At 37.5% G+C, this 19459-nt stretch overlaps 3 protein-coding genes across 3 annotated transcripts in view; 1 reads left to right on the plus strand and 2 right to left on the minus strand.

Annotated features, from left to right (window-relative positions):
- Window positions 1-117, minus strand: part of ZSCAN30 (zinc finger and SCAN domain containing 30) — a 17254-nt gene extending 17137 nt beyond the window's left edge. Inside the window, exon 1 of the mRNA XM_074352231.1 lies at window positions 74-117. The gene's annotated coding sequence lies outside the window, so the exon portion shown is untranslated. The remainder of the gene's footprint in view (window positions 1-73) is intronic.
- The window catches only part of LOC105062804 (uncharacterized), a 14451-nt gene extending 671 nt beyond the window's left edge, over window positions 1-13780 (plus strand). Inside the window, 3 exon segments of the mRNA XM_074352229.1 lie at window positions 90-324; window positions 7577-9263; window positions 9265-13780. Of these exon segments, the coding sequence (XP_074208330.1) occupies window positions 153-324; window positions 7577-9263; window positions 9265-9445 (2040 nt within the window). The 5' untranslated portion in view covers window positions 90-152 and the 3' untranslated portion in view covers window positions 9446-13780.
- LOC105062805 (zinc finger protein 24) overlaps window positions 74-19459 on the minus strand; it is a 31126-nt gene continuing 11740 nt past the window's right edge. The window contains exon 4 of the mRNA XM_074352235.1: window positions 74-194. Within this exon, the coding sequence (XP_074208336.1) occupies window positions 184-194 (11 nt within the window). The 3' untranslated portion in view covers window positions 74-183. The remainder of the gene's footprint in view (window positions 195-19459) is intronic.

Consider the following 19459-nt stretch of genomic DNA (forward strand, 5'->3'; position numbering starts at 1 on the left):
ATGCGAGAGGAAAGTTAATAAGTTTGAGAGAAAAGCACTTGAAAATTAAATTGAGATTTTGTTTTCTCCTTACCTTCTTTTATATCTAGAGGATGTGTCTGGGGGTCTAGTGTCAGAAATTACATCTCCAGTCTCCGCAATGATTCCTTTCCATGCCCAGTGGCACCCAGCTGCCTCCAGGTCTCAGACTCCTACTGTGTGGACAAGAAAAGCTTACTGAGGACATGGTAATTCTCCAGTTGCTCCCTGAGGTGTCAAGTGTCCGGTTGCAGTCCATGGAGGGCCAATTCAATGACGAATCTCAAGAACACCGCCCTCTGTCAGGTGAGAACCAGTGTATATCTTTCTTAATGGTCTATGGGCGGTGGGGGATGTTGCCTTGCTACGTTAGTGTGGTCAAATGCTATTGGTATTCCTCCCTGCCTGCGCTTCACTATTTTAGGCAGTATCATCGTTTTAGTGCTCCAAGCCCGTGGCTTTATTGTGCATTCTGACAATCAAATTCTCCTGGAGTTCCTTTCTCTCCTTAAGCCCCTAAAGTCATCCATTTTTTACACTAAAGTCACCTTATCACCAGTCTTGTCAGTGTTTGGTATTTCCCCTTTAAAATCTTTTCAAGTCATCTTTCTCATGTACTGTCGGGGCGTAATTAAACATTTTGGAATCTGACACCCTGTGTTCACATACTGGCTTTGTCATTTACCAGCTTCAATAAGTTAACTTACTTTTTTTTTAATGATTTTTACCTCACTTTATAAGTGTATAATAACCTTGAAAGTTATTTTGAGGATTGTGTCTATTACTCCATAATAAAAGACCCCAAAACTTAGTGACCTTAAACATCAGACTTTTTTAAACCATGTTATATTCTTATGGTTCTGTAGGTCACCAACGTGGGCTGGGTTCAGCTGGGCAGTTTTTTTCTGCGATCACTATGCTCAACTAGGGTCAGGGTCTAAGTTGGTATCAATCTTATTATATGTCCAGCTCTTGGTGCTGGCTGTGGTTTGGGTCCCATATCTCCATTAGGCTAGCCCAGACTTTTCTGGGGCAGCTAATTTCCAAAATCAGAGGGAGGGCAAGCCCTAGGATGTGTAACCACTTTCTAAACTGTGTTTGTGTTACGTTTGTTAATATCTCATTGACCAAAGCAAGTCAGTTGACCAGTTCCAGAGTCACTGTGAGAGAGAACTACAAAAAGATATAGATACTGGGAGACAATGTATAGATACATTGGAGTCCATGACTACTCTAATAAACACCACAAGCACTAAGTGAAATCCCTTTATAAGGCTCTGAGCACAGACCTGGCTGGTAGTAAATTCTTTATGAATGGTAGTCACTGTTATTTTTAGTAAGATAATTTCGGTCTTGACTCTGTCCATATGTTCTGCAGGCTCTCATTTCTACATTGTATTTTACTGCTTTTTTATTTTGGTCCTCCCATTATTGCTGTTTTGCCTATGAAATTCACTTTTTTTTTTTTTTTAATTGAAGAGTACTCAGTTTACAGTGTGTCGATTTTTGGTTTCCAGCATAATGTTTCATGAAATTCACTTTCTGTTGTCCTTTTTTCTTACTCTAAATCTTCTGACTCCCTTTGGTTTTGGAGCATCTTTATTTTATTCTGTTTATTTCATTTCTCTCTCCTGTATTTGGAATTTGTCTTTCCGTAAGAGTCTATTCTGAGGCCTCTAGCTCTCTTCTTTCCTGAGAATCACTGCAGAATTAAAAGTCATCCTTTTGGTTGTACATAAATTGATATACATATTATATGTGTTTGTGTCAGAGTGTGTATAAAATAACATTTTTTCTATGTTACAGTAATATAATTGTACTAAAGTGAATTTATAAAATACAGAAAGGCACAAAACAGAAAATTTAAATAACCTACAACTCTGCTATCTAGAGCGCGTCACTGCTAACATTAATGTATCCTTCAAATCATTTAATTAACTATTCAAATACTTACTGTTGATAAATCTTTATTAGTTAATAAGATTATAGCCTGCTAATTATTACTATTAGTTATTGAGGGTTTCCTTTGTGCCAGGCACTTTTTTAAGTGCTAAGGATATAGCAGTGAACTGATCAGAGAAGCCTTTGCTCTCGGGGAGTTTACATTCCAGTAGGGGAAACAGGAAATAAATAAATATACAGTATAGTATTAGACAGTAATTATGTTATGGAGAAAATAAACCAGAATGTATCAATCAGAGCTGCCCAATAGGAGTTTGCTAAAAGAAACACAATTACTTCTGACTGCTGGCCCAGCACAAAGGGAGCCAAGATGTAGGGTGGCCAGCTCATCCCATTTTGTCTGAAATTTAGCACTGTCCCACATCCCAAGAACCCCCTCTGTTTGGGGCGGCCCAGGATATTTGTTACTCTACAATTCTCCTCCTGTTTTTGGCCACATCTAATTGCAAGCCAGAGGGCATGGAACCTCAGATGATGCAGTCCATAAACTGCTGTCAGTCTCCTGGGGCACAGAACAGGGCTAACGGTAGGTCTAGAAAGGCGAAAGTCTATCCCTTTTAACCTGTAGGAACCATTTTTGTCCTTTATCTAGGTTGTTTTGTTCCCAACAGCAGAAAAATGTTCTCTTAAGCTACCATTTCATGCAGATTGACATACAATTAAGTCATACTCCCACCTGAAACCTAAAACTTCACTGCCACCAGTGCTCTTCATACAAGGTAGTGAGGAAAAAATACCATATGATATCACGCATGTGTGAAATCTTAAAAAAAAAAAAAGACACAAATGAACTTACTGACAAAACAGAAACAGACTCACAAACGTAGAAAACAAACCTATGGTTATTGGGGAGGGAAGGGATAATTTGGGAGTTCAAGATTTGCAAATACTAACTACTGTGTATAAAATAGATAAACAACAAGGTCCTACTGTATAGCATAAGGAACTATATTCAGTATCTTATAGTAACCTATAAAATAAATATGAAAACAAATGTATGTATATATATGGTCTATATATGACTGAAACATTACGCTGCACATCAGAAATTGACACAACATTGTAAACTGACTATGCTTCAATTAAATAAAAAATAAGGTAGTGAGGAAAAGGGGAAAAGACATAATTAACATAAAATAGCTGCTATAGTTTTTGCTGTTCACAAAGCCTAAGTTGATAGTCATAACAGTCTTCTTCCGTCACCCATTCCATATTGCCCTTACCCTCTGCCAGAGTCTCAGTGACACAGAGTTCTTTATCTAGGCAGGTCACATAAACCATCTTTACTGGATGATCTGAGTCCTTGGGGGTCTCTTTCAGGTTGCTTCAGTGTTCCGTTGACAGGGCCTGTTAGGCATGAGAGAACTAAGAGGTAGCCCCACTGAATCCTCTGAGTTCCAGACATATTCTTCCTAGTTCCTACTATGTAGCAGCAACCAGTTACCCATTGGTAATTGGTATCAGCCATTCTGGTCAGTAGGGTGACCCATTCTCTGCCTGTTTCAGCAGCTTGAGGAGCCGAAAATGTTGAAGCAGGAAGCAGTCTTAGCTTCAAATTTAACAAAATTGTAACTTTTTCCATGGTAGAAGTATTTCTTCTTTGAGAATCAGAGCCCCTAACCCACCAAACCCAAGATTATAAGGATAGAAGACAAAAATAATAGAGGTGAATTATGAGGTATATAGGTAACATTATTACTACTCTACCACCCTTGGCTCCCATACCCATGGTTTAGGGCCCTGAGGAAGACAACACTCGTTATAGTCCTCTGGTTTAAGGCATACATTGCATCCTGTACAACAGCACTCCAGACTTACAGAGTGTTTTTACCTAGCTGGTACTGTAAGCTGTCAGTAAGTCATTCCAGCATTATCACAGTCCACTTACTTCCGGGTGATGGGACATGTGGTAAGACCCGGGAATTACATGTGTGTGAGCTATATTTCCTTACCTGTAGAATGACTTCTTTGGAGATGATTTTGTATAAAATATCATGGTAGTAAATACAGCATTCTCTTAAGTCAATGCAAATTTGTATCTGGACTATGTATTTAGTCCTTTGAAAACAGATTGCTGTCCTCTCCATGACAGAAGTAATAAACCTGCTCCTCCCCACCCAGTGGCTGGCTAGTTCCTCTCCAGGAAATGGTACCTTATTAGGGGCTCAGTGTGGGCTTTAGCGGTTGGCTTCTTGGGCTCTTAGCATATCAGCCTTGATAAGTGGAGGTCCATGTTGTTGAGCCCATACATAGCCTCTGTCCCTGCTGCCGTGACCACTTTGTACATGAACCGATTGGGCAAACATTGGTTAAAAAGGCTGATTGACATTCACAATATGGATCACCATGTCCATCTAATTGAGAGACTTCTCCACAGTGAGTCTTCTCCCTTTAGTGAGGATTCTCATGGGACACAAACGTATTTATTCTTTGCCCCATTCTAGGAGGTCCATCCTCATACTTTTCCTCCAGAATCCTTATTTCTCATCTTCCAATCTTGTTCTTTCTAGGTACCTAACTAATCAGATAATCTATTAGTCACTACTCATGAATCAATGTAGACATGTATCTTAGGCTCTTGTTGCCTTCCGTGGAAAGTAAATAACCAGGGGTAGGCCTGAAATTCTGCCCACTGGGAGGACCTGCCTTTACCAGTTTGTTTGAGGCCACCCCTGAGTAGGGGTGTAAGTGCAAGCTCTTCGCTTTCAGCTGGTGCCCACACACTGAGCAGGCTCATCTATAAACCAGTTCTGAAACAGCAAATTGTTATTATCCATTGAAGGAAAATGGAGAAATCATTCATGGTCTACGTCACACTGTGGTGGTGGAACGTGAATGGGCTACAGCTACACACGTGAATATGGATGAGTCTTCCGAACAAAAAAAGCAAGTCACAGAGTACATGTGGTATAATCCCATAAATGTATAAAGTTCAGAAACATGCTGTATTTGTCTGCTAGGGCTGCCATAAAGTATCACAGACTGAGTGGCTTAAACAACACAGATTTATTTTCTCATAGTTCTGTGCATTAATTTTGGTTATCCATGCCTTGCTTTCTTCTAGAAGTTTTAAGTTTTAGCTTTTATGTTTAGGTTTGTATTACATTTCTAGTTAATTTTTCTATGTAACATAAAATCAGAGTTAATTTTTGTTATTATGATATCCATTTCTAACACTTTTTATTGAAAAGAGACCATCCTTTTACCATTGAGTTATTTTGGCAACTTTGTTGAAGATGAGTTGTACATATATGTTTGGATGTATTTATGGACTCTGTTCTATTCCATTAATGGTACGTCTGTCCTTATGCCAATACCTCACTGCCTTGATTACTGTAGCTTTATAGTTAAAGCTGGAAATCAGGTAGTATAACTTTGCCAGTTTTGTTCTTCTTTTTCAGAATTGTTTAAACTTTTCTGTACATTTCTGCATTAAGTTTAGAATAGTTTGTCAATGTCTATAAAAAGTCCTGATGAGATTTTGATTGGGGTTGCATTGAATCCATAGATCAATTTGGGGAGAATTCCATCATCTTAATGGTAAATCTTCCCATCCATAAATGATGGCATATATATCTGTTTATTAGGTCTTTAATTTCATTCAACGTTTTATGGTTTTCATTATACAGATATTGCACATTAAAAATTTTTGTTTTTAAGTATTTGATTTTTTTGGTGCAATTGAAAAAATGTTTTTAATTTTAGGTTCTAATTGTTCATTGATAGTATATAGAAATACAAGCAGGTTTTGTGTATCACTCTAATAAAATCATTTCCAAGTTCTAATAACTTTTTTGAGACACTTTAGGATTTTCTGTATATATGATCTATAAGTAAAGACAGTTTCAACTTTTTCTTTCTTACTTGTATGTCCCAGTTATTTTTCATGTCTTATTTCATTGGCTATGAATATTAATTAAAAGTTGTACAGTGCTGAATAATGTGCTAATAGAGAGCATCCTTGTTTTGCTCTTTTGTCTCTAGGAGAAAAACATTTAATGTTTAACCATTAAGTATGATGTTAGCTGTTGTTTTTTTCTTTGCTTCTTTACTGGAGTAGTTAACATATATAATGTAGTTGATGTTTGTATTTAAATGCACTATCTTATTTATTTTTATTTATCTCATTTTTAATTTCTTTTTGTTTTTCTTTTTTCTCCTTTTGTGCCTAATTTTACATTATCAAGTTTTTTATTTTTCCATTTGTTTCTCTATTAGGTCTTTGTTCATACATCCTTTTATTATTATTTAATGGTTACTTCATAGCAGCCTTTCTCAAGTATGAGTCTGTGAGAGAATTAAGCCCCAATGCTCTAAGGCATCAATTTTAAGTAATGTACTAATCTCTTTTACATCTATTTTACGATCTATGTACATCTTCAGGAGAACTGAGAAAATAGTGACTCAGGTTATTTTCTGTTTTAGTTTCTTGTGGAACCCTGGTTGAAAAAAGGCTGCCTTGGAAATTATAACATACACATTTGATTTATTACAGTTTATCTTACTTTACTATCTCTAGGATAATCCAAAAATCTTGTAATATTTAGTTTTATTTATTTCCCTCCTCTTGTGCTATTTTTGCCATGTATTTTAATTCTATATATATTGTAAACTCCACAAGACATATTGCTTACATCATTCTGTACATATACATTTAGATTTACCCCATACTTTACTTTTTCCACTACTCTTTGCCTCTGGCAAAGAGAATAAGCCTCCACTTGGAGGCTTGGGATTTTGGACTTTTGTCCTTGTAATTAATCTGTGTCATGTTTTCAGCTCTCTACACCATTTGCAGTCTGACAGTGGAGTGCCTTTTGTACTAAACACCACTTAACAATGGGTGATAGTCAAGAATTTCACTGGCGCTCCTGTGCTCCCTACCGTTACAGGCCTGGTATTGTTGAACACAGGAAGAGCCTACTCAAAAATCAACTCAAATGAGGCTTCTGATTCTATCTCCCTAACCTTTTTCTGGTCCGCACACTTTAGTAAGGAAGTTTGGTCATTGAATATGGCTATTTCCAAAAAGGGATCGTGTTTTCTTGGCCACTTCCTTCTAATCATTAGGACAAAAGAGGTGGAGGATTACATAGGCCTACTTTGAGAAGTCAGGATTCTTTCCTGACCATTCCTGGGCATGATGCGTCTTTCTTTCCCCTAATGGCAGCGTGTAACCAGCCTGGTTGGTAGACACTCACAGCGACACCCTGGCTGCCACTGCTTCCTTCTCCTCTCCCTCCCTTTCTCTTCCTTCTTCCCTCCCCCCCCCCTTTCTCTTTCATACTGCTTACTTTACAGATGTCAATACATTGCTTATGTATTAGCTCTAATTTAGTCAGACTTTTCTAGTCGCTGTGATTAGGCTCAGTGTTACCAAATCTCCTGTGACATATACAGAATATATCTGGTAAACCACTTCAGTAGATGGTTATTGTGATCCATTATTTGCTGATTCTTCCCAGTTTCCCTTCCAGTGTTTTGGAGCACTCTTAGATTGTGACAGCATTTTATAGATAAATACTGATCTGTTTCATCGGAAACTTTCTTACAGTATGGAGAACACATTCCATTTGGATGTTGTTTATTGTTCTAGATGGTGAGACTGAGGCCAAGATTGGAGAGCTGGCTTCAGAGGAGGAAATTACAGGAAAAACTGAATCATTAACTGAAGAGTCTGGCAACCCCAGAGATGATGTTCTCCAAGATTCTGAATGCAGAGAATTCTGTGAATTTGGGGGTAAATTAAATGAAAATGATCAGAATCTCTTCAAAAGAAGACAACATAACTGTGATGAATGTGGGCAAAGCTTTGCTTGGAGTACAGGCCTTATTAGGCATCAAAGAACCCACTGGGAGAAACCTTATGAATGTGATAAATGTGGAAAGACCTTTAGTGTGAGCTCAGCCCTGGTTCTGCATCAGAGAATTCATACTGGGGAGAAACCCTATCCTTGTAATTGGTGTATTAAAAGTTTCAGTCGGAGCTCGGACCTCATTAAACATCAAAGAGTCCACACTGGTGAAAAACCTTACAAATGTGATGAATGTGGGAAAGCCTTCAGTCAGAGCTCTGATCTTATTATACATCAGAGAATCCATACAGGAGAAAAACCTTATCAGTGCAGTCATTGTAGTAAAAGTTTTAGCCAGCGCTCAGACCTGGTTAAACATCAGAGAATCCACACTGGAGAGAAGCCTTATACATGTAACCAGTGTAACAAACATTTTAGTCAGAGTTCTGATGTTATAAAACATCAAAGAATCCACACTGGTGAGAAACCATATAGATGTGATGTGTGTGGAAAAGCCTTCAGTCAGAGCTCAGATCTGATTCTGCATCAGAGAATCCACACTGGGGAGAAGCCGTATCCGTGTAATCAGTGTAGCAAAAGCTTCAGTCAGAACTCGGACCTGATTAAACATCGAAGGATCCACACTGGAGAGAAGCCATATAAATGTAATGAATGTGGGAAAGCTTTTAATCAGAGCTCAGTCCTTATTCTGCATCAGAGAATTCACACTGGAGAGAAACCCTATCCGTGTAATCAGTGTAGCAGAACCTTCAGTAGACTTTCAGATCTTATTAATCACCAACGAATTCACACTGGAGAGAAGCCTTACCCGTGCAACCAGTGCAGTAAAATGTTTAGTCGAAGATCAGACCTTGTCAAACATCATAGAATCCACACAGGTGAGAAACCCTATGAATGTGATGCGTGTGGGAAAACCTTTAGTCAGAGCTCAAACCTTATCCTACATCAGAGGATCCACACTGGAGAGAAACCCTATCCATGTAGTGATTGTGCTAAAAGTTTTAGTCGTCGCTCAGACCTTGTTAAACATCAGAGAATACACACTGGAGAGAAACCATACGCATGTAATGAGTGCAGTAAAAGTTTCAGTCAAAGCTCAGACCTCACTAAGCATCAGAGAGTACACTCTGGGGAGAGGCCCTATCATTGTGATAGTTGTGAGAAAGCCTTCAGTCAGAGTTCTGACCTTATTCTTCATCAGAGAATTCACACTGGAGAAAAACCGTATCCATGCACTCAGTGCGGCAGAAGTTTCAGTCAGAACTCAGACCTCATCAAGCACCAGAGAATCCACACTGGGGAAAGACCATATAGATGTAACGAGTGTGGGAAGGCTTTCAGTCAGTGCTCAGCTCTTATCCTGCATCAGAGGATCCACACTGGGGAGAAGCCTTACCCATGCGATCAGTGTGGCAAAAGCTTTAGCCGGCGCTCTGATCTTATCAACCATCAAAGAGTCCACACTAGTGAAAAACCGTATAAGTGTGATGCTTGTGGGAAAGCCTTCAGCGCGTGCACTGATCGCGTGGAACACCAGGGAATCCACACTGGAGAGAAACCCCACAGGTGTGTTCAGTGCAGCAGAAGTTTTAGCCAACTTTCTGATCTTATTAATCATGAGAAAGTCCACCCTGGGGAAGACACTCTAAATGTGATGAATGTGGGAACACCGTTAGTGTATATACATCAACTTTATTCAGTACCAGAGACATTCTGCCAGAAAAAAATCTTATGAATGCTATTGATGATTATGAAGAAGGTTTTAGTCACTTCTCAACTCTTGTGCTACATTAAAAACAGGGGGAGGGTAGAGCTCAGTGGCAGAGTGTGTGCTTAGCATGTAGGAGGTCCTGGGTTCAATCCCCAGTACCTCCAAAAAAATAAATTAATAAACGTAATTAAACCCCCCCCCCCAATAAATAAAAAATAAGGAAAAAAACACACTGGAGAGAAAACATACTAATTCAGATTTTATAATGAAAGTTTAGCTCAAGCATTACTAACTTAAAAAAAATTCTGAGGAGGAATCCTGTGACTTGTGGGAAAGCTTTCAATGTGAATTAAAGTTTTTCTGAATGTCAGCAACAATGGAAAGAAATTTCTATCTTCTGGAAAGAAATTTCTATCTTCTACAGTGTGAGGAAAAGCTCTAGTCTTTTATTCAAACTCAGTCCGTAAGAGGAAAGCTTTATAAGAAATGTATAACAGTATTAACGCAGAGCCTTATCAGGCATCGTAGAAATCACCGTGGTGGTGTGTGCAGTCAGAACTCGGAGGTATATTAATGTTCTAATCTCCAACCTATAGTGACCCCAAATCACCTACTGCATATCAGAGAAGTTATTTTAGAGAATAAACTAAATTTATTAGAGTTAGTTTAGAGAAAAACTTAACCCTTTCCATATCTTAATTGGCATTCATTCTGATAACGGGTGTGCCACTTACTCCTCGCAGCTGGAGAGCCCTACCTTATGCTAACACTGCTGGTTATTATTCCTGTGTGTGTGAACATGCTTTGCTTTCCTGGTATTAAACTTACTACGTAACTCCAGTGCCCCATTTTCTCAAAGATCCTTTTTTTTTTTTTTTTTGCCTAGTTTTGGTTTTCCTAGTATGAGTTTTCAGGTTCCTGTGATGTTCATAGAAAATATGAACTTACTTTGCTGTTAATCATGCAGCCCATCCATAAACTTAAGTGGTTTGAAATTACTCCTTTAATACTACCATTTAATCACAGCTTCTATATATGTGAAAAAAATTTTTAAAGAATTCCATATGTTAAAGTGTGAAGATTACTATTATGTTCATCTTGTCATCTATAGATGGAACAAAAACGTTAGCTAAACTAATACCCGTATGACTAATTTATATAGCATATTCTATCTAAAAATAAAAAGACTTATTGTTTTTTTAATAGTAACATTCATCAGGCTTTGTTTTGTCTGTTGATTTCTGACATACATATTGATAATAGGCTACATATATACAAAGTTCTCAACTGAAAATAGAAAAAAAAAATTTTTAAAGAAAAAATTGCCTTTCTGGCATTCATCATTTGTTAAAACCCTGCTACTTTCATTTACTTTGAAAAAATCCCCCATAGTTATCCAGTCAATATTTTACTTTAACACACATTAAATTATGTGCAAGGCATGTTTTTAAGGTTTTGTAGTATACACAAAGAATATACTGTCTCCAAAAAGCACGTATTGTATAGTGATAAAGAGTGATGTATACAGAAACACATGGCTTGATACAATCATAAAGGTAGATAAGATGCTTATAAGTGCTCACAGGAGGTAGGGTTCAAATCGGATTGGAAAGAAAAGAAAAGCTTTGTGGAGCTCCTGAGATTTGAGTTTTAAAGGATAGGAGTGGAGGCATAAAGACAGGGAGGAAATACTCAACAAAGGCGCAGAAGCAAGAAAATAGAAGAGATGATGTAGATGATTATGGGCCTTAGTCATTAATTCATTCAATAAATATTCATTGTACTGAGTGCTGCTGAGGGGAAAATGGTTCCTACCCTCATGTTCAAGTGTTTATGAAAAAATTGTAGAGATGGTGTTGATCGTTGCACAACAGTGTTAATGTACTTAATGTCACTGAACTCTACATTTAAATGGATGAAATGGTATATTTTGTTATGTATATTTTAGCTCAATAAAAAAATTTGAAGAAATATCTCAAATCAATATCCTAAGTCTCCATCTTAAGAAACTAGAAAAAAAAAAGAGCAAACTAAACCCAAAGCAAGTGGAAGGAAGGAAATAACGAATATCAGAGCAGAAACAAATGAAAAGAGTATAGAAAAATAATAGAGAAAATGAATGAAACCAAAATTTGGTTCCTGGAAAAGATCAATAAAATTGACAAACCTTTAGCTAGATAACTAAGGAAAAAAAGAAGACTTAAATTACTATAATCAGAAGTGAAAATGGGAATATTATGACTGCTCTTACAGAAACAAGAAGGATTCATAGGGAATAGTATGAACAATTGTATGCCAAAAAATTAGGTAAACCAGAACGGACAAATTCCTAGAAAGATATGACCAAAAATGATCCAGAAAATATTTAAAAATCTAGATAGATCTGTAGCAAAGAAACTTACTGAATTGGTAACCAAAACATTTCCCACAAAGAAAAGTCAGGCCTAGATGGCTTCAGTGGTTAATTCTATGAAACTGTAGCTGTAAGAATTACCACCACTTCTTCAAAAAATCTTCCAAAAAATAAGAGGGAATACTTTCCAACTTATTCTGAGGCCAGTATTACCCTGATACTAAAACCAGACAGACATCTAAAGAAAACAGGCTCATATCCTTTGCGAATATAGAAGCAAAAATCCTCAACAAAATACCGTCAAACTAAATCCAACAACATATAAAAAGGATCATATACTGTGATCGATTGAGATTATCACAGGAGTACAAGATTGGTTTAACATTTTTAAAAAATCAGTCACCATATTAATAAAATAAAGGGCAAAATCCACATAATCACCTCAACAGACTCATAAAAAAGGAGTCTGACAAAAACCTAACATCTTTTCATGATAAAACCAAAGCAAAAATATTCACATGTAAAAGAATGGAATTAGAACCCTATCTTACACCACTCATAAAATTAACTCAAAATGGATTAAAGACTTAAATGTAAGACCCAAAACCACAAAACCCCTAAAAGAAAATATAGGAAAAAAGCTCCTTGGCATGGGTCTTGGCACTGATTATTTTGGATATGACAGCTAAAGCACAAGCAACAAAATGAAAAATAAATGAGACTGCATCAGACTAAAAAGCTTCTGCATAGCAAAAGAAACAAAGTGAAAAGACAGCCTACAGAATGGAAGAATATTTGCAAACTATGTATCTGATAAGGGGTTAATATCTAAAATATATAAAGAATTTATACAACTCAATAGCAAAACATAAGAAATACTCCAATTTAAACATGGGCAAAGGACCTGAAAAGACATTTTTCCAAAGATACACAGATGGCCCACAGGTACATGAAAAGATGCTCAGTATCACTAGTCATTAGGAAAATGCAAATCAGAACCATGAGATATCACCTCATGTCTGTTAAAATGGCTGTTACTAAAAAGACAAGACATAATAAATGCTGGTGAAGATGTGGAGAAAAGGGAAGGAATCCTTGTGCACTGTTGGTGAGAATGTAAATTGGCTCATCTGCTATGGAAAAGTATGAAGGATCCTCAAAAAATAAAAAAATAGAACTACTATATATCCAGCACTTCCACTTCTAGGAATATATCCTAAGGAAACAAAAACACCACTCAAAAAGATACCTGCACCTCTGTGTTTATAGCAGCTTTATTTATAATAGTCAAGCTATGGAAACAACCTGAGTATCCACTGACAGATGAATGGGTAAAAAAGTTGTGGTATATAAATACAGTAGAATATTATTCAGCCAAAAAGCAAGTAAATCCTGCCATTTGCGACAATACGGATGGACCTCGAGGGCATTGTGCTAAGTGAAATAAGGCAGGAAGAGAAAGACAGATGCCGGTGACCTCGCTTATATGTGGAATCTAAAAAAAAAAAACAAAACAAAAAAGCAAAAACAAAAACCAGATTCATAAAAAAAGAGATCAGATTTGTGGTTACCAGAGGTGGCATGTGGGGTAGGGGGAACTGGAGAAAGGTGGTCAAAAGGCACAAATTTCCAGTTACAAGATAAATAAGTATTAGAAATATAAAGTACAAAGTAGTTACCACTACTATATGATATATATATGAAAATTGTTGGGAATAAATCCTAGGAGTTCTCATTACAAGGAAAAAATTTTTTTCTTTTTCATTTCTTGTTATTGTATCTATATGAGATGATGGATGTTAACTAAAGTGATACTCATTCCACGATATATGTAAGTCAAGCCTTTATGCTGTACACCTGGAACTCATACAGTGATCTATGTCAATTACTTCTCAATAAAACTGGAAAAAAAAAACTTAACTGAAAGTAGAAGGCAGTTTTCTTAACCTGATAAAAGACATCTATAAAAACCACAGGTAACATCATACTTGGTGGTGAAAGACTGAAAGCTTTCCTCCCAGAGATCAGGAACAAGACAAGGATATTCACTTCTGCTGCTTGTATTCAACATTGTACTGGAGGTCATAGCCAGGGCAATCAGGCAATAAAAAGTAAGGAAAGACATCCAGATTAGAAAGGAGGATGTAAAACTAAGTCTCCTTGTAGGACATGATCTTGTGTAGAGAGAATCCTGAGGGAAACACACACACACACACACACACAACTAATAAATAAGTTTCAGCAAGGTTTCAGGATACCAGGTCAGTATATAAAAACCAATTGTATTTCTGTTCATGGCAGTGCACTATCTGAAAACGAAACTAAGAAAATTCTTATTATACCATCAAAAAAGAAGAAAATACTTGGGAATAAATTTAACAAAAGAAGTTTAAAATGCATATTGTAAAAACTACAAAACAGTTGAAAGAGGTTAACATAAATAAATGGAGAGACATCACATATTTATGGATTGGAAGATAATATTAAGATTTCAATTCTCCCCAAATTGATCTACAGTTTCAATGAAATTCCTATAAAAATCCCAGCAGACTTTTTTTTTTTCAGAAATTGATGAGATAAACCTAAAATTCATATGAAAGTTTTTATGGAAGTGTAAGGGGACCAGACTAGCCAAAACAATTTTGGAAAAGAAATACAAAGTTGAGGACTCACACTTCCACTTTCAAAACTTACTAAAAAGCTACAGTAATTAACATGGGGTAATTGGCATAAGGATGGACATACAGATCAATGGAATAGAATTGAGAATCCAGAATTAAATTCATACATTTCTGGCCAATTGATTTCCAGCAAGGGTGGCAAGACAATTCAGTAGGTAAGGTATAGTCTTATCAACAAATCGTGCTGGGAGCAACTGGAAAGCCATACGGAAAAGAATGAAGTTGGGCCCCTACGTCACACTGTGTTCAAAAATTAACTTAAAATGGATCAAAGACCTGCATGTAAGGTATTCTTCCACAGACTGTTAAATAGAAAATGGAAATTAAGGTGGTGGAAAACAAACAGTTTCTTTAAAAAAGAGAGAATAGAAGGAAGGAAATAGTAGAGCATGAATTAATGAAATAGAAAGCAAACATTAAAAAAAGAAAAAAAGCCAAAAGTTCATTTTTTGAAAAGAATAAAATTCATAATCCCCCAGCACATCTCCCTAGGATGCCCATCAGGCCTTTGATCACTCCAGCTGTCAGGGAGCTGCAGCTAAGCCTCCAGGGCACGTTAAAAGGAATCTCTTTCCAACAGGTGGATCCAGTTCCCTGGCAGGCAGACTGAACCACCTATCTACAATATCATACAATGTATATTTATCACTTACACTACACTTCTCCAGACAACATGTTTGTTATTTGTTTATAAATGTGGTTCTGTGTAAATATTTTCATTAAATTTTATTTAGTCTGCTTACTCGATGTAGCTAATTACATGGCGGGGGGGGAGTGGAATTCCTAGACTGTCATTTGGTCCAGGGGGTCCTATGCAAAATTCCAAAGGCACGAGAATGTTCTTTGTGTGTAAGCCATGCTGTAGGGGGAAAGTTTCCATCTAAATCAGGGATTTGCAAACTACTGCAGGAAGGCCAGCCAGCCACTGTTTCTGTAAATAGTTTTTTTTTTAATTTTAATTTAATTTTTTTTTTTGTAAATAGAGTTTTAATGGAACACAGCCTTGCCTGTTTGTGAGTTATCTAAGGCTGCTTTCTGCTACAAAGGCAGAGTTGCATAGTTGCAGCAGAAACTGGCCCACAAAGCTGAAAATACTATCTCGCCCTTTGTAGAAAATGTTTGCTGATCCCAATCTAAATGAGAAAGAGAAAAAGAAAATTCTCTTTAACTCTTTTTAGTTTGTTATTATAAATGTGCTGCTAGCTTATTGTGAAAAAAAATTGGTAATATATAAAAGAATAGTCATCTATCTCCATAAGCCTACTTAGCAAAGTTAGTATTTTGATGTGTGCCATTCTACATATGTATTTATGTACTTTTTTCCAAAAATGATATTGATAATGGTAATTGAAAATTGTCCCCATTGGTACATCGTAAACATTTTACATGTCCGTAAACATATCCCTACATCATCATTTTAAATATGACTGTGGGGGGTATTTATAATTGCTTTCTCAATATTCCTTCTTCCACCTCCCTGCCACAAACATTCTCAATAACAGCACCTTACCCTGATTTTCCTTTAGTAATTCACTCTCCCTTTCTGGGTCATTAAGTTTCTTTTAACTTTGAATTTTGAGATAATTTCAAACTTACAGAGAAATTGCAAGAATAATGCAAAGAATTCCTGTACACACTTCACCCAGATTCCCCAAGTATTATTTTATTACATTTGCTTTATAATTCTCTACCTGCTCTACCCAGATACATATCTCTGTCCCTAAATCTAAATCTGTGTCTGTATCTGTGTTAATTTGTCTGCTGAACTGTGAGAGCAAGTTGCAGACACGGTGCCGTGGCATAGTCTGACTCACGATCTGGCTGCTGTGCGGAGAACTGAGTGAAGCAGGGCAAGGGGAAGCAGGGAGGCTATGACCTGAGCAACTGGAAGGAGAAAACTGCCGCTTTTGAAGATGAAGACTACAGGGACATATTTGGGGAGAAATTGAAAGTTTGATTGGGGCATGTTAGGTCTAGGCTGCCTATTAGTCACTGTACCTAGTTTATATGCCTTCTCCTAATTGCAGGGCCAGGGTTTCTGTTCCACGATACTGATGACCCTCTAAGAAGATGGCCTGCACCATCCACCCTTGAGGTTGCAGGCCCACCAGGCTGCAGGTAGAGGGCGCAACTGACTGCCCCTGGATCTCTGGCCTGCCACTCCCAGCCCCCTGCCCTGGTGCTGTTGTGTTGTCTTGGAGACTGACTTCCTAGTGGTTGCTGCTGGAGAGGCTGAATGGTGTCACCTGGAATTACCGAGCTGATGCTCTGTGGTGGACACTGACCAGAGAGGGGAGTCTGCAGAAAATTCTCCCTCCTCCCTGTGCTCTTAAGATAGTGAGACTAAGCAAACAGCAGTGCCTTAGCTGCAGACAGCTCAGTTACACCTATTTGTATTTGTTCTCCTTCCCTGCTTCCCCTCCCATTTACCTTCAGTCATCCTGTTCTGGGACTGCATCACCCCAATAAAGTACTAACAATGAGGTTAAACTAAGACTCTGTTTTCTTAGGAACCCAGATTAAGCAGGCTTCAAAGTGGAAATGTCTGGTAGGCAAATAGATATATGAACATGTAGTTCAGAGAAGACGTCTAGGCTGGAAATATAGATATGGAGTCCTAGGTAGTAGAGACATAAGACCAGATGAGATCACCTGGGAAGTGAATATATAGAAAAGAGAAGAGATCTGAACACTGAGCCCTCAGGCACTCCAATATATTGAAGTCTAGAGAGATGAAGGGAAAACCAGCATCAAGACAGAAGAAATGTCCCAGGAGGTAGAGAAAAACCAAGCATGTTTTTCTTGAAGCCAAATGAAAATACATCAATTATCCAATCATGCAAGATACTTCAGCTTGATGGCTCAAGCAGTGTAAGTCTAATAAATGACTGTTGGAATCAGCAATACTCATTTTGCAAACTTGACAAGCACTCTGTATGTGGAGAATTTGTATAATACACAGTAATGTCATACCTCTCATTCCTGATATAATTTGTGTCCTCTTTTTTTTTTTTTTTTTTCATGATAGGTCTGGCTAGAAATTTATCAGTTTTATCAATCTTTTTAAAAAGTTAGCTTTTGGTTTAGAGTATAGAAATTGATTTTTCTCTTGTTTTTCTGTTTTCTATTTTGTTGATTTCCTAGCTAATCTTTTTCTTTTCTTTGGGCTTAATTTTTTCTTATTCTGGTTTCTTAAGGTGAAATTTGAAGTAATTAAATTAGAACCTTTTTCTCTTAACATGTGTTTTATTGCTATAACTACCTATAAGTGCTGCGCCCCAGAGATTGCTTTTTCAGCCCTTTCTCTATCCCTCCACTCTCCCCTCACTTTCGGGGACTCTAGTTACATTTACACGTACTAGGTTGCCTGAAGCTGTACCACAGCTCTCTGCAGTTTTTCTTAGTGTTTTCTTTTCCTGTTTTTCATTTTGTATGATGGTTTCTTTTGCTATGTATTACCTACCATAATTTTTTTCTTCTTTTCTTCGATTATGTTTAAGCCACAATTCCATCCATGCATTTAAAAAAATCTCATTGTAGTTTTCACCTCTAGAAGTTTGATTTGGCTGATTTCTGTAGCTTTCAAGTCTCCACTGAGCATATCCAGTACTTCCAGTAGCTTCCTGATTATATGGAATACAGTTTGACAATTGTCTTAACATGCTTGTCTAATTCTTTGTCATTTCTGGGTCAATTTAATTGAGTGCTTTTTCTTATTATGGGTCATATTTTCCTGTTTCTTTGCATGACTTATAAGTCATCCAATTTTTGATTGGATACCAGACCTTGTGTATTATATCTTATTGGATGATGGATATTTTTAATATATATATTCTTGCGATTTGTTCTGGGATGTGTTTAAATTATTGGGACAGTTTTATCTTCTCAGCTCTTGCTGTTGAGTGTCTTTTAGGCAGTGTCTAGTCTACAGTTCCTTTTTTTTCTCCTATGGAGGCAAGACCCTTCCTTCTATTCGATCCCAGAATTTCTCAACCTCTCAGCACTATTGATATTTAAGGTTGGATAATTCATTGTAGGATGTTTATCAGCATCTCTGGCCTCTACCCACTAGGTGCCAGTAGAGCCCATCTCCTCTGGTTGTAACAACTAAAAATGTCTCCAGATATTACCAGATGTCTCCCGTGTGTGTTTGTGTGGCAGGGCGGGGTGGGGCTGGGGGAGGGGCTGGGGACTGCCCTTGAGAATCACTGCTCTAACTGATGTCCTGTGACTTATGAGGCTTTCTACTCTGGCTGATGGTGCTATTCCTGACCGTTTGTGAGTTCCAGTGATTTTCCCCCTAATACCCTTTGGATGGTTCTTTTGCCCACCCCAAGCAGTTTCTTTATACATGTACTCATCATTACTCAACTGAATACTTGTGAGGGACTCTCTGCAGATCTCGTGTTGAGCTCTCGCCTCTTTGGTACATTGCCCTGCAAGTGCTAGCCACTTGGCCTCCCAGGGCCCCTTGCTCCATCTTCTCCACTAGGGAGACTGCCAGGCTCTGCTTGAGTTCCCCCTCCCTGCGCTGTGGCCCAGGAACTCTCGTCAGTAAACTGAGGCAACTCAAGTTTGCCTCTTTTATTTCTCATCTCAGCAATCTCGTCTCTCCCATCCTTTGCTTGTGTTTAATATATTTTTGTCTGATGTTTTATTTGTTCAGGCAGGTTAGATCTAGTCATCTTGATTTGAAGGATTTTCTTTGTGATTTTTTTAAAAAGCATATTTGCATGCTAATTAGAAAAATTCGAGAGGAAAAATTGATAATGTGAGAGATGAGGATTACTGAAGAAGGTGTGAATGGATAGCTTAGATCCAATGGAGAGGCGAGTCTCAGAAGCACAGCTGATCCAAAGTTAAGAGGAAAGAGGCATTAAGATGAACAAACCAAGATATGGACACTTAATTTACTGTT

This window comes from Camelus bactrianus, chromosome 24 (assembly GCF_048773025.1).
Source record: "Camelus bactrianus isolate YW-2024 breed Bactrian camel chromosome 24, ASM4877302v1, whole genome shotgun sequence".
Classification (NCBI taxonomy): domain Eukaryota; kingdom Metazoa; phylum Chordata; class Mammalia; order Artiodactyla; family Camelidae; genus Camelus; species Camelus bactrianus.